Source organism: Columba livia, chromosome 10 (genome assembly GCF_036013475.1).
Source record: "Columba livia isolate bColLiv1 breed racing homer chromosome 10, bColLiv1.pat.W.v2, whole genome shotgun sequence".
NCBI lineage: Eukaryota > Metazoa > Chordata > Aves > Columbiformes > Columbidae > Columba > Columba livia.
The window spans coordinates 6,552,522-6,566,357 of record NC_088611.1 but is presented as its reverse complement, the minus strand read 5'-3'; the positions used below and the strand labels follow the sequence as shown (position 1 = coordinate 6,566,357).

The 13,836-nt window shown below is 41.6% G+C and overlaps 1 protein-coding gene across 3 annotated transcripts in view; it reads left to right on the top strand.

The window, feature by feature from the left end:
* SFMBT1 (Scm like with four mbt domains 1) overlaps positions 1–8,556 on the top strand; it is an 88,723-nt gene extending 80,167 nt beyond the window's left edge. For all 3 annotated transcript variants that reach the window (XM_005507145.3, XM_065075126.1, XM_021294065.2), the window contains exons 15-21: positions 646–785; positions 2,661–2,770; positions 4,429–4,604; positions 5,349–5,527; positions 5,711–5,956; positions 6,467–6,595; positions 7,501–8,556. In XM_005507145.3, the coding sequence (XP_005507202.2) occupies positions 646–785; positions 2,661–2,770; positions 4,429–4,604; positions 5,349–5,527; positions 5,711–5,956; positions 6,467–6,595; positions 7,501–7,641 (1,121 nt within the window). In that variant the 3' untranslated portion in view covers positions 7,642–8,556. The remainder of the gene's footprint in view (positions 1–645; positions 786–2,660; positions 2,771–4,428; positions 4,605–5,348; positions 5,528–5,710; positions 5,957–6,466; positions 6,596–7,500) is intronic.
* The last annotated feature ends 5,280 nt before the right edge of the window (positions 8,557–13,836 follow it).

The window sequence follows — 13,836 nt, the reverse complement described above, 5'->3', positions numbered from 1 at the left end:
TTTGTATTGATACGTAAGTATCTTACAATACATATTACACATAACTTTAAATTTGAGCAGCGTTGAACCATTTAATAGGTTTAGCAAACTTGATGTCACTCCATCAAAGGTCACTTCATCATTTGCTGCATCTTTTCTTTGCTAATTGAGGGAGAAGAGTCTAAAAATGCAAAGCAATGTGATATTGCAGTTTGGGATAAACGGTGGAGAAGAGCTTTGCCAGCTTCTCTGGTGGCAGAAGTTTGGAGGAGAGATAATTACTTGACTGGGAAATGTATCCATAATTGCTGTGTAGGAAGTGCTTCTGCTACCAGAACTTGGGCTTGTCTTCTTGCCTGCTCTCACCATAAACCAGCAGACTAACCACGAAGAGGTGTTTCTTTTCTGACAAATGACCAACTTTATTTCCTATAGTTTTACAATTTGCGAGCACAAGTGCGAAGTATGAAAAATATTTTGGCAACATGGAATAACTAGTGCTGTCATGGCAAAAGTGACACTGAAACTACTCCAAATTCATGTCATTCAGGACTTTTTTTCCCCTCCTTTTTTTACAACAGGCAAAATTATGTGTTGCAAGAAGTCAGTCTTTGCTGGGGAGAGGTTGTAGCATGTGATTTAAATCTTTGCTTTCTCATTTCTCAGTGGTAATTAATGGGAAGTACTGCTGCCCAAAGATCTACTTCAACCACCGGTGCTTCTCGGGGCCGTACCTGAACAAGGGCAGGATCGCGGAGCTTCCTCAGTCCGTGGGACCCGGGAACTGCGTTCTTGTTCTGAAAGAGGTGAGGTGGTTGTGCGTGCTGGTCCTGCAGATAGTGGTGCATCATAAGCACAGGACAGCCTCTCTACTTAGAGACGGGCAATTAATAAATTCAAGCTGATAATGAGTAAAGAGTGTTTTTTCTATAAAATCAAGTATAAATCATGAACTGTTTTATGAATGGCTGGAAAAAGATAAAAGCTGCTCATTTATCCAAGTTACAGTCAGCCTTCTACTGCTGAACTTTATTTTAGGTTAAATCAAAGTAGGTTGTAATTACAACAATCTAGTATCTTTTTATAGCTGTAATAAATGCTTCAATTTTAATGAACAGAATTTAGTTTCAGATAATCCCGAAATTCCTTTGCCATTTGCACTATTGATGTTAAAACAGAGGAAATACACATTTTCTTAGTAGGAAGGGCAAACTATTTTTGGTAATTGAAAGAATTTTCTGTGTTTTATAAGTTGGATATGATTTGCAAAGATCAGATGAAATTGTGGTTTTGCTTTCTAATGGAACTGAGGGAGAGGAAGAGGGAGTAAGAGGCCGTTTTTTAATGCCAAAGAGCCTCTTCTCCAGAAGGTGTTTCACAGCAAATTTAGATCCTTTAATGCAATAATTATTTTTCCAAATTCTCCAAAAAGGTCATGGGGTGGTTGTTATCTGACAGGCTGAAAGTTTCCCAAGGCGTAACTATATGAACACACTTGAGCTCTCATGAAATGATCACATTAAATGCAGGAACTGGCTCAACGTCTCTGCAATTTTTACCCTCCCAACCATGTATCATAACTGGGAGAGGCCTTAACGAAGTCTGTCTGGCAGACATGCTGTAAAATAAGAGTCTAGTTGACAAGAGTCAATCTGATTATTGAAAAAGTTCGATTTTTGCGTATAGAAAATACCCCATCCTTTCTGCAGGTTTCAGTCCTCTGATGTAAGCTTTGCAGCACTCCAAAAGAGCAAGTGTGAAATGCATTTAACCTTCATTTAGCATTGAAGGTTTAACCTGCTTCCCTGCCTGAAAGCATGACAAATGCGCAGACCTGCTGATGTGCACGTGCTGAGTGTTGCTAACAGACCAACCAGTCTGCTCCATTGTATTCATTTCAGTTATGACTCTCGCTCAAGGTATGAATCCTAGAGTGAGTTTGGTACTTGCGTTATATTTATGATTCTTCTGTTGAACTAAAGACGTCTAGACTGCTGCATTAGTAGGACCAAAGCTGCAAGCTTGTTATGGCAGTGTTCTGGTGCACCCAATTTGGGAATGATTTGGAATAAGCATGTACTGAAAGTAAGAAATACAATTTGGATGCACATTTTGTACTATCCCCTGCTAACTTCAGGCTCTTAAAAAATTTGAGTTACTTTACAGCACCAGAGAAATTCTCATTTTATTATAGTACAGGCCTTATCATGGTTCATGGAAGCAAAATGGGAGAGCTTAAGATTCTGCAGTAGGATTTTGTAGCAAGAAGTGGGTTGGCAGGCAGCAAAATCCTGCAGCATTTTTTGGCACATCTTCACTTGTCAAACAATCTCTAAGATAATCTCTCAGATTTACCCAAGGTTATGCAAGTTTTGTAGGATTCAGCCCTGGGATTTAATGTAGCGACATGTAATACAAGGGCAATGACTTGGAAATTGCTGGGTACAGTCGTGACTCTGCAGACAAGCTCTGATGGTTTGGCAAGGCCCAAAGTGTCGACTGCTCTCAGTTTTCATTTTGGCAGTACCAGGCGGTATCTGTAACCCTCTCTGAATGAGTGCTTTGATGCTAGATAATTTGGATGAATAGAAGTAATTTCCTCTTCTACCCTGGCACTTTAAAACAGATTCATTATACAAGTAACAGGAATGTATTTTCTCCTCTTCCTTCCCTCGCTGTAGGTTCTCACTTTGTTGATCAATGCAGCATACAAACCAAGCCGTGTCCTGCGAGAGCTGCAGCTGGATGAAGAGGCTGCGTGGCACGGGCATGGAGAGACCCTAAAAGCCAAGTAAATTCTTGTCCTGTTCCCCACCTGGTTGATCCCAGTAGCAGTGTTCTCTGCTATCTATGCTTTAACTTCTCACGTTTCAGAGAAGGAAAAATGGCTTATACCGTATCAGGCTGCTGACAAATTAAACTTCAAAATCTTTTTAGATTTCTTTATGACTGTCTGGTGAAGTGCATCTGATTTTAGTGTTCCTTAATGTGCTCTGCTACTTGCATGCAAGCAGCTAGTGGTGAAGTAAGAGTGCTGTGGTACTGGTACAAAACAGCATATTCTCTGGCAGGCCTGCAGGTGAGGTTTAAAGTAGTTTAGTTCGCCTGAAGATATTTGTCACTATTTGAAAACAGAAGCACATACTGCTTAGGAAGCTTCATGGCATTTCCACAGCAAGTTTTCAGTGGAAGAAGATTCTTCTGCAATTGAGTTATATTAGTGCTCTGAGATAGCCTGGATGGAAGTCTTTCTACACCAGCTTGCCCTAAAGCACTCCCTAGTTTTCCTGCTGAGCTTTTTGGGTTGCAGCTTCTTTGCAAGATTATTCTGTGGCTAGGAAAAGAGCAGAGATCGTGTTTGCATACATTGGATAAATCCAGATATTCCTTTATAGTCTTGTAATTAGGTCACTCTGCATACCAGAGATTAGATTTTCCCAGTGTGCCTTAGCACACTTCCTACATAGTTTTGAACATGTCAGTAATTCTTTTGTTGGATTGGTTTCATGTGTAAAAAGACAACCTCTCCGTGCATTGAAGGATCACTCTGGATTTGGACAACAGGAAGATCATATGAAACTTTAATGTAAATAGAAGTTGTAGCTGAAGAATAGAGGAAAAAAAATAATTTGTTTGGTTTCAGCAAAGTTGCTGTGTGCTTTCTTCTGTCACAGTAGTGACACCGGGGATATCTGGACTCTGATGATGTAGATCCTTTTTCCAGTACATTGACTAGATCCTTGCAGGCCTGAGACATCCCTAACAGATATCAGCACATGCCAGTAGCTGCGCTGGGAGAACAAAGCAGAAATGATGAATGACTCCGGCAGATACTCCACAGTGTGGCTCTGTCAGTGTCGTGGCAAGGCTGATGAACAAAAAGAAACCTTTTCTTAATTTAAATCAAACGAGCAATATGTGGAGTCATGACAAGTGACTGTCGTCATGAATTGTTCATCAGTTAGTGAAAGCTGACAGGAGTTTGTTTGTTTGCTGTAGTATGTGCATAGAATGGTTCACTAGAAGCCGTCTGCTGTTGCCTTTTCTGGCTGAATTGGTGCTCTCCATCTTGGTTTTAGGGACCAGCTGTCTGCATCACAGTGGACACTTCTGCAGTCCCATAAAAACAAAGAACAAGCCATCTGTGAACCAAGAAAACATCTAAATTCTGGGATAGTCCTCTCAGATGGTATTTTATAGTCCCTGGTAGGGCAGTGTTGCTGTGTTAGTACTGCAGGCATCTCTCTGGTGCTTTTTTTCTTTGCATGAGGGTCTGTCATGAGAGACAGGATTACCTGTCTCCTGGACTTTTCAGTCCATAAAGTTCCTCTTTGCTCAGATTTTCCAGGAATTTGATCTCAAAGCAGTGTTCTTGTACACCCGCTCATGAAGTCCTTTTATCCTGGTGATTAGAGGATTCCTGAACTATGACCATATTTTCAATGCTAGGTACAAAGGGAAGAGCTACCGTGCGACTGTGGAAGTTGTGAGGACGGCAGATCGGGTGGCAGATTTCTGTAGAAAAACATGCATCAAGCTGGAATGTTGTCCAAACCTCTTTGGCCCTCAGATGGTGCTGGATAAATGTTCAGAGAATTGCTCTGTCCTGACAAAGACCAAGTACAGTGAGTAGATGATTTCAAACCGAGGTGGGCTTGGGGTGCTATATTTTGGGTTCTGGCTTTAGCTCCAGAAGGAATCCAAAATACACTGTTTTGCTTACACAAGGAGCAGCTCAAGCACTACATACACAGGCCTGCAAAATATCTATATGCCAGGGTGTATGGGAGAAAAAATTAATTCTGTATTGTGTAGTAGAACCATGGCTTAACTTTTTATTGTGTGCTTAAAGCTTTGTCTTCCTAAGACAACTTTTGGGACAAGAGCTGACTCCAATACTGTACTTTAAATGGCATTGTAATTGCTTTTAGCAGTTAGTTGTGGAACAAAATAATATACTTTCAAGCTCTTTTCTTAGATTTTTAGGTTTTTAATCTTTTTAAAACTAACCATTTGACACTGTGAGAACAGTGCATTGAGGCCATGTTTATAAACTACAAAACCTTACAAAAAGCACCATGAAATTGGATCAACTCTATGGCTGACGATTTTTGTCTGAAATCTGATCATTTGGGGCTTCTCAGAGACAGAGGAAGTAAATCTTTATAGGGCAAATAAAATTGATTAGTAATTCTTCTTTACACCAATGTGAAGAGGAAAATATAGACATACTCATTTTGAAGTCTTGCATAATTGGGATTCCTGTTGGGAAATGTCCTGCTGATTTTCCAGCCCTGATGACGGACAAGCATAACTAGTGACAGTGAAGGTGCGTTTCAAAACGGTGCTCTTTTCTTCTGTTCTGGTAGCACACTATTATGGAAAGCGGAAAAACAAGCGCATAGGTAGGCCTCCGGGTGGCCACAGTAACCTGGAAGTAGCCATGAAGAAGCCAAATAAAAGACGGAAGAGACGAAAACATTTTTTTGTTCATAAGAAAAAACGTTCTTCTGCTTCAGTGGATAACACTCCAGCTGGATCTCCCCAGGTATGAGACTTCCTACAACTTTGATACGGTATGTGATCTTCAACCAGCTTCAGTTGAAACAATAAACTGTTAGTTCCTTGTAGCCTCAAACTGCAGCTGACAAATCAGTGGCAATTGCAGCTTTTTTCCTGAACTTACTATTTATTTTTTTTAATTTCATCAGTCTTTTTTCTACCTCTTCAGGGCAGTGGAGGAGAAGAGGACGATGACCAGGATGAGGTAGATGAAGAATCTCTGACGGAGGATAGTACCTCAGAGCACCAAGATGAGCTGCTTGAGGAATCAGAGGTATCAGAGAAGAAATCGCTGTCATCCTCTCCTACGCAGAGTGAACTGTCTCATTCCCTGGCTCAGGACCGAGACAAGCGGAAGAGGAAGCTCAGGACCTTTTCCTTTTCTGATGATGAAAATAAACCTCCTTCACCAAAGGTAACTTCCAATGTAGATTTGTGTGCCTGCTTACTCGCTGTTAGGCAGGCACAAATATCTTGGGAGTATGAAACGTCATACGTGTATTCTCATAAAATACTCTGTTACGCCATAAAGGGCATTGTGAAGACACTACAGAGTAATCAAAAATCATTATTTTTATTACAGTCGTATTACAGGACTGTAATAAAGACTAAACAGAAAGCTGTAGGCAGAATGGTGAACATTTCCCAGCTGTGAGCACTCCTCTTTGTTCAACCTGAGCAGCGATGTGCTGTCGACCAAATCCTGGGTTTAGACTCCTGCTTGCTGGGGGATCTGTTATAGCCTCCACCCTCACACAGTGTTGTTCTGCACATCCCTGCTGACCAAGACACCTCTACAGTTTGAGCTCTCATTACAGCTTTGTTTGGCAGCTGAATGTTTGAGTGTGGCGAAATAAATAGGAGTGTTGGTCCATTGCATATGTAACATTCTGGGAATTCTTTTTGTGTTGGGTGGCTTGACTAGGACATAAAGATGGAAGTTGCTGAAAAGCTGCAGCTGGACAGTAACCCTCTGGAGTGGAGCGTGGCTGACGTCGTGCGGTTCCTCAAATCCACTGACTGTGCACCACTGGCGAGGATTTTCCTTGATCAGGTATTATTTTCTGTCTGTTAAAATGTTAAATCTGTCGCTTTGCTTCTTATCCTCTAATGAATCACAAAAATAAGCTAGTTTAGATTTTATAATAGGGTTTTGAGGAAACAAACACATGCACAACCTTCTGCAATTTGGGCGAGGAGGGTTAAGGGAATGGCGAGGGTTCTTCAGGTTTCTTAGTACTCCGTGGAGGATGTTTTGGTCTCTGGGACATCCGAATCCCAAAACTATAGAGAATACCTGCAGCCAAGCAGCGTGAAGGCAGGAGCCTGTTTCCCTGGAGATACAGTTTTGCCCCTTGTGTTGACTTTTCCAAACAATAAATGTTTTCCATTCTGCAAACTAGCTGCAGATGTATTAGCTGTACTAGCTATGTTGTACAGCTGCACAAGTGAACATTTTTGTGTTGAAGTATGACAACTAGAGTACAAAGATGACTCAAGTTAACATTGTTCTTGCATCTTGGATAAAATTTGCCATTATATAAAAAATAACCTATTCAAAACTGTATTACTGGAACTGGTGATGAGCATGGCTTCTGATAGATGTTCCAGAAGATGCACTTTTACTTGTAGAACTTCTGTTTCTCTAGAAAGATGCAGAGGTTAGGGAAAGTGGCTTTCTGCATTAAATTTTCTTGGTTTCTGTTACTAGGTTTATTTTTTTTTAAATAGCATCTCATGAGGTTCCATCTCTTAGTCAGTGAATTTGAGCTGACATTTTAAGAGAGGAGTTACTTTGTTGTGAGAAAGAGAGCTTTTTCGTGTTAAGCTGCCTGGAGTGGCATGAAGGAAACAGCTAATTCACAAATGGTCATGAATCTGAAATTACAGCAAGTCAAAGCTGAAGGAGCCAGGAAAATCAAAATGCAAAGTCACTCTGGAGTTTTTGTCTTCTGACAGGAGATCGATGGCCAGGCGCTGCTGCTGCTGACCCTGCCCACCGTTCAGGAGTGCATGGACTTGAAGCTTGGGCCAGCTATTAAACTTTGCCATCACATCGAGAGGGTCAAACTTGCCTTTTACCAGCAGTTTGCTAACTGAGGAGCAGCCAAATTGAAGTGGACCTTTGAAGCACAACTACATAAACACGCTCCTTTCTCTCTAGCAAGGAAAGCCAAATGAAGTTAAACTGGGGCCCTGGTGACCTAAGAGCATCTGTCAGCCTCCGTTTTTCACTTTGACAAAAAGAAGACAACATCTGGAGCAAAATGCCAATGCAAACATAAGGGGCTACTCTACCAGCTGCCAGCTCGGGAACACAATAGTCTCTTGCTCTATGGTTCCCTTTTTTTAACGTGTTTTTTAATGATTAAAGTCTCCTCTGGTGGGAAATGACATTTCAATAGTTCTGTTGGCACGGAACTTTAAAAGGAGAAACGGATCCTGTTTACGTTAGCATGTAAGCTGCCAGAAATAACCTTTCTCTGTTCCTGGTGATTCACAGAATCCCTTTCCCTCCCTGTGGATGAACACTTGCTTTACCACAGCACTGGCTTTGGAATGTGCTCTTTGCACATTCGTGTGTTAATGTTGAGTTTTTTAATGAATTTGTTCATTGTTAGGACAACAATGTGGCCAAGGGGTTCTGAATGTACAGTATAGCAGGAGTGTGGTTCCTTTTGGTTTATTGTTTGTTTATTTTGGGGTTTGTTTCATTGTTGTTGGGTTTTTGTTTTGGTTTGGTTTTACTACCTCTGTAGCCTGAATGGTAGAAGTGATGAACTAAAAAGGGAGGGAACTACTTCTTCTGGACAGATGGTCTGTAGCTGCACAGCAGTCTTTCTTCTCTAGGATGTCAGGAGTGCCAACCAGTGTCAGCATCCAGAGCTGCTGCTCCAGAGCTTTAGCGGAAACCTGTGTAGGTTTGACCTGGCTGTTTCGTTTTTCTCAGATGTCAGAAAACTTATTTATTTTGCACTTCTCTTACAGACAGGCTGTAGGAAAAAAAAAGAAAAAGGAAAGAGAAAGTGTCTCTGCATTTTCGATATTGTGGTTGTAAGATAAAATTTACGTGGGGTTTTTTTGTTATTTCAGTTGTGTGAAGTCATTTCCTTTTGCTTATAGCAAACGATTGGGCCATGCACACAGACCTGTCAGCAGACTTTTGCTTTGCTACCTGACCATCCTTTTAGAGAACAAACTAAGAAATCTGCCATCAATAGAGGACTGCAACTCAGCTCTGCCAGTGTTTGCATACTGGAAACATCTTGTGAGCATGACTTTTTAACTATTTATAGCTGCTCAGGATCAGACTTGATGAAAATGCGGGCGGGGGGTTTTGCTTTTTTTAAAGGAGAAGAACCAGAGAGACATCTAGTTCCATCAGTAGACCCACAGCAGGATGAACTGCTGATTTTAATTTTCCAGGGCAATAAAACCCAGTCAGCCACTTGTTGTAGACCTGTGCTTTACACTTCAACTAACAGGGCTTACCTTACTTTCCATTAAAGATGTGGGAAACTTGCATCAAGCTCAAGATCTGCATCAAATAAGCATTAGGTTTCAGATGACACGCATTCATTCACTCTGCCTGTTCTCAAAGTATTTGGAGGAGCACAGGCTCTGTGTGCAGCCCTGGTCCTTTATCTCCTGCTCAAATACATTTTTGCAGAAAGCCCCTGGCACACTAAGGCATTTGAGGTAGGAAGGCGCTCACTGCAGGAATTTGTACAGGAAAGATGCATTTGCTGGTTTCTGATAAACACTGGTTACCCAAACAGATCAATTCCAGTGTCTCTTAGGCCTGATGCGATGGGTCATTCTGATGCTGTGAGCTGCAGGATGCAGCCAGGAGGTTGTCTGTAAACACAGCTGAGTTTGCACGGGGGAGCTTCCTCCAATGAAAACTGCAGAGTAAGCAAAGCAAAACAACTGGGGCTTGTTTCTGTTGCCCCTCAGAATAACTGCCTAGTCAAGGCAAAGCTGTTTATGAAAGTGCTAAAATGAGATTTTTTTTTGTTCCAGAATCAAAACCTAGATGTCAGACAGGTTACTAGCTGAGTATTCTTGAGGGAGGGAGGGAGGGGGGGCAGTGTGTAGCTAGGACAATTTTTTCTCCCAAGTTCTAGGCAGAGTCTGAAAACAATTGAATTGAAATCTAAGTGTCCCTTCTTCCCCACACCAGATACATGGCCAAAAAATGACATTTTGGCTCTTCATGTTGTGCTTAAGACATCTGCCTGCACTCCATTCCTTGAGGACAAGCTCAGTGATAAGCCATTAGGCCTGGAAACATTTTTGAAAGGAACATTGCTGCTTTGCTGTCAGCATCTTGTCTTGAGGAATTTGACGAGCAGAGAACTGCTGGGCTAGATAATGATGCTTTTGGATCATATTGGTCATTCTTCAGGGTTTCCAGAAATCTATTGCACTGATGCCCAGCAGAATCGACCTGCATAACTAAGAGATGTTGCTTCCACCTTTCCCCATGGACAGGTAGATGTCTTTTCAAGTAGTTGTCAGGAGAGACCAGAGCCTAAAGAGTAGTTTAGTGAGCCTGTTAACAGAGCACCTAGGGTTTTAAATACAAATGTCATACTTCTTTTTCTCAGTAAACAAAGCAGTCAGCAGTTTCAGAGGTTAGTGGGATACTTACTGGTCACCTTTGGCATGTTTTGTAGGCTGGATTTTTCTGCCTTGTTTTGGGAGGCACTGACAGACTGGTCCCAATGGGATCTTTTTTTGTTGAGATTTTCAAAAGGGATGTTTTCATTATTTGTGAAATGTTTTTATGCTGCACACGGGTACTGTACACTCTGTTTCCTGGAAAAAAAATGCACTCTGTTTTATTGCTGGATTTAAAAGGGATAATTGGGGCTTTATCTTGATGGATGGTGTTTCTACCTGACTCCTTTTCGAGTTTCTCTGTGCATGGCAGATGACACAACTGCACTTATATTTGTTTATCGTATTCCAACATGACTTGAAATCAGCTCATGTGCTGCTTTAGTTGTTCTGATTCTTCGAAACTGGATTTTGGGTAGCCGATGACTGAACCTTGGCTTTGGGCGATACCCGTGTGTCACCAGCAGGAGCTGCTGGGACTGCAGTAACTTAGGCTTCAGGGATTTGTGCTGTCCTCTACCACATCCATTCACTGTAAGATACGACAAAGCTGGAGTCCGGGAGAAAGGCAGTAGTGTCTTGCACGAATGTCTTCAGTACAAGAAAACAAACCCTCCATGGGGCCTCGCGTGCTGTCGATGTGGATGGTAAAACAAATTTCCCTTGGCTGACCCACTGAGGGTTTGTATTCTTGCTTGTCTTATTTTCAGATGCATTGTACAGTCTTGGTTTTGCACATCATAGCTTTAGAAACCTGGTGGTGCCTCCGTGTGGCACCTGTACTGTGCTAAGCTTAGTCCTGTGAGGCAGAAAGGTTTTGGTGAGTTACTATCATGTGCTTTCTGCACCAGCACAAGGAGGCCATAACAGAGAAGTATTTGACCTCCAAAAATGTCATGGAAGGTTAATGTGGTAGAATTATTGCCCAAAGCATGAGCAGCTTGCAGTCCGTCCTAAACTGAAAGCAGTCCTTCCAGAAGAGAAGAGGTACAGCACTGGTCTTGGTGAATGAAGACTACTTTTTTTTTCCTAATGCTAAACATTTCTGAAAGTTGCTCTTTGAGGAATGAAATAAAAGGCAGATTCCAGGAGTGTTTGCAGTCTCTCCTGGGATTAAGGGAAACAGTACGTGCAGAGTCGGGATCGGTTGTTAAGATTTTTCTCTTGTCACAACTTTCAGCAGTATTTTGTTGTTGTTTTAGGATTTGCTAGCGTTTGATCTTGATTCCAATGATGCTTTAAAGGAGGGAAGGAGTATTTAGCTGCTAGGTCCACAGAAGTGTAAATATATTTACAGTTGATTGGACTGAGCACTCCATTCTTCTGTATAAACTACAAAGACTTGGTACGTTGTTAGCAAAAGGCAAAGTGGCTTGTGAGATTTTTTGAATGTAATGGAACAGGCTTCAAAACTACCAAGCTCAAATTGGAGACTGGATACCTTTGGACCAAATCTGTTGTTAGAGGAGAAGTTACTAGATGAAGTAGCCTTACCGGAAAGCCAAAAATACCATGATCCTCTACAAAACTGCTCTTTAACCAATTACACAGTGGCAGACTGGTTGCTGCCTACTGTGAGCTCAAATTATCTAAAAGTAACGAAGCACAAGACACAGGCTCTGTCTGGAGACTTCAAGTGTTGGCTGAAGGCTCCATTTTAAAGGGATGTTGTGCTGAACTGAGCCCCCACAGCAGGGTGCTGCCAACCTTCCCCAAACATGCACGTAGCCTTGTTTTCAGAGGCAGCCTTTTGGGTGAAGGACTAGAATGGGACTTGAGAACACCAGATACAACAGCCTCTTTTATTCTTATGTGTTCTAAAATAATAATAATAATCTGTATGAAATACAGCAAAAAATGAGTTAAGGTTAGTGACACTTTGTCTCCATGGACATTTCTAGCTTCCTTAAGGTCACAGCTGTTGTTCTGAAATGCACCAGACGTACGGATGGACATTTTTATGAGAAGACAAAGTTATTCTGTTAGGTGCAAAGCCAGCAGTGTTTGGCTCAGCTTTAAGCCATGGAAGCGAGCAGGTCTTGCACTGACAAAGTTCAGAGGCAGTAGGTCTAACTGACTTAGCACAACCACGGGCACAGAGCCCGGGGAACGTCCTCTGGCCTTGCACAGTTCAGGAGGAACAGGCCTTCTGCTCGGGGCCCGGGGACGGCTCACTCCAGTTGTGTCAGTGAACAGTGAGGTCCGGGCACAAATGAATTCTTGCCCGCCATGGAAGTTGTTGAACACCAGTTTCCAAGAAACCTTGTGGAAAAAGAAATCTGGAGGTGTCATGTTTCTCCTCTCCTCTTTCATGTCTTTGTTTAGTTTTTATAAATTTCTGTCTAAAATAAATTTTAAATAATCTTTATAGACAATCAGAGGTCTTCTAGGAGACTCTACCCTAAAGGGTACCTGCTCTCCATCTGTGGGCCTCTTTCTTTTACTAACTCATTGGAACTGATGCACTTTTCCTGTATTTTGCCTTTTTTAATTAGCTGCTTGTTCTTAAACAAAGATTTAAATGCATATTGTGTTGTGTCCCTTCTGCTTGTTGTTTTATCTTTGTTGTTTTATCTTTCTTTAACTTTTAAATATATATATATATATATATATATGCAGTGAGACTGAAGTACTACATGGAAGAGAAACATGCACAAGAAAATATGCCTATTAAGTCCCACCATTGTTTGAGCAGCTGTAACAATTTAATCAGAGGATTTTTTAAAAAAATATTTTGGATGGATATTTTGCTTGTTTTCTCTGTAAATAGTGTACATAAGTTTGTGGTATATGACAGTTTTAAGTGGTTGTAAGAAAATTAAAAAAGATACTTAAACTGTTACTGATGGCTTTGGTGTTAATATAGTGATAAATACTGCTGCTTACCATGAGCAGTTTTCCATCTTGCAAACCTGTGGGGAAAACTGTAGAGCGTGTTCCATTACTTGCACAAAAGGTAACTGCAGACCACGTGAATATCACGCGCACGGGCTTCGTGTTAAGAGACTGGTCGTACAGAGTCCCCTCAAATGCAGGAAACCTACGTCTCTGAGCCTTCTGCTGAGGTAGCAGATTCTGTGTTTCACAGGATGCTGAAGCTAACAAATGGGAGCTGGGGACAGAACCTGTGAATTGAGGTCATTTTCTTTTACTGCTTTCTTTGAACATAAAGAGCTGCCTGGTGCAGCCCGAAGCAAACCTTGCAGATGCTGCTGCTCCTTCTGGATGGTTTTGTAAAGGTTTACATTGTACCATCAAGTCAACATTTTAAAAAGAGCTGGCTTTACCTTCTCTCAGTATTTTGAAGGTCCACAAGATGTTTCAGAAACAGGTCAGCCTTGCAAAGTTTCCTTACTTGGTGTTCAACATGCTGTCCTCGTGTGCTCCTGAATGAGCACTTACCTCTTGGCTGCGCTTCAGTTGTCTTGAGCTGATTTTATACTGGGTGCAGAAAATGCATAGGAGTGGGATGAAACTGGTTTGTTTAGTGCTGTCTTTAGACATCTATAAATATGTAGAATTTAAGGTAAACCTTTTACTTGCCTCCACAGAGCACTGTCTATTAGTGAGAAATATGAAGGCTTGTGAATAGCACGTCTCAGGAGGCAGCGTCGTGTTGTCTGCCACAGGTTTCAGAAGGGCTTACAGAGTCACAAGGAGCTGAAAACCCTT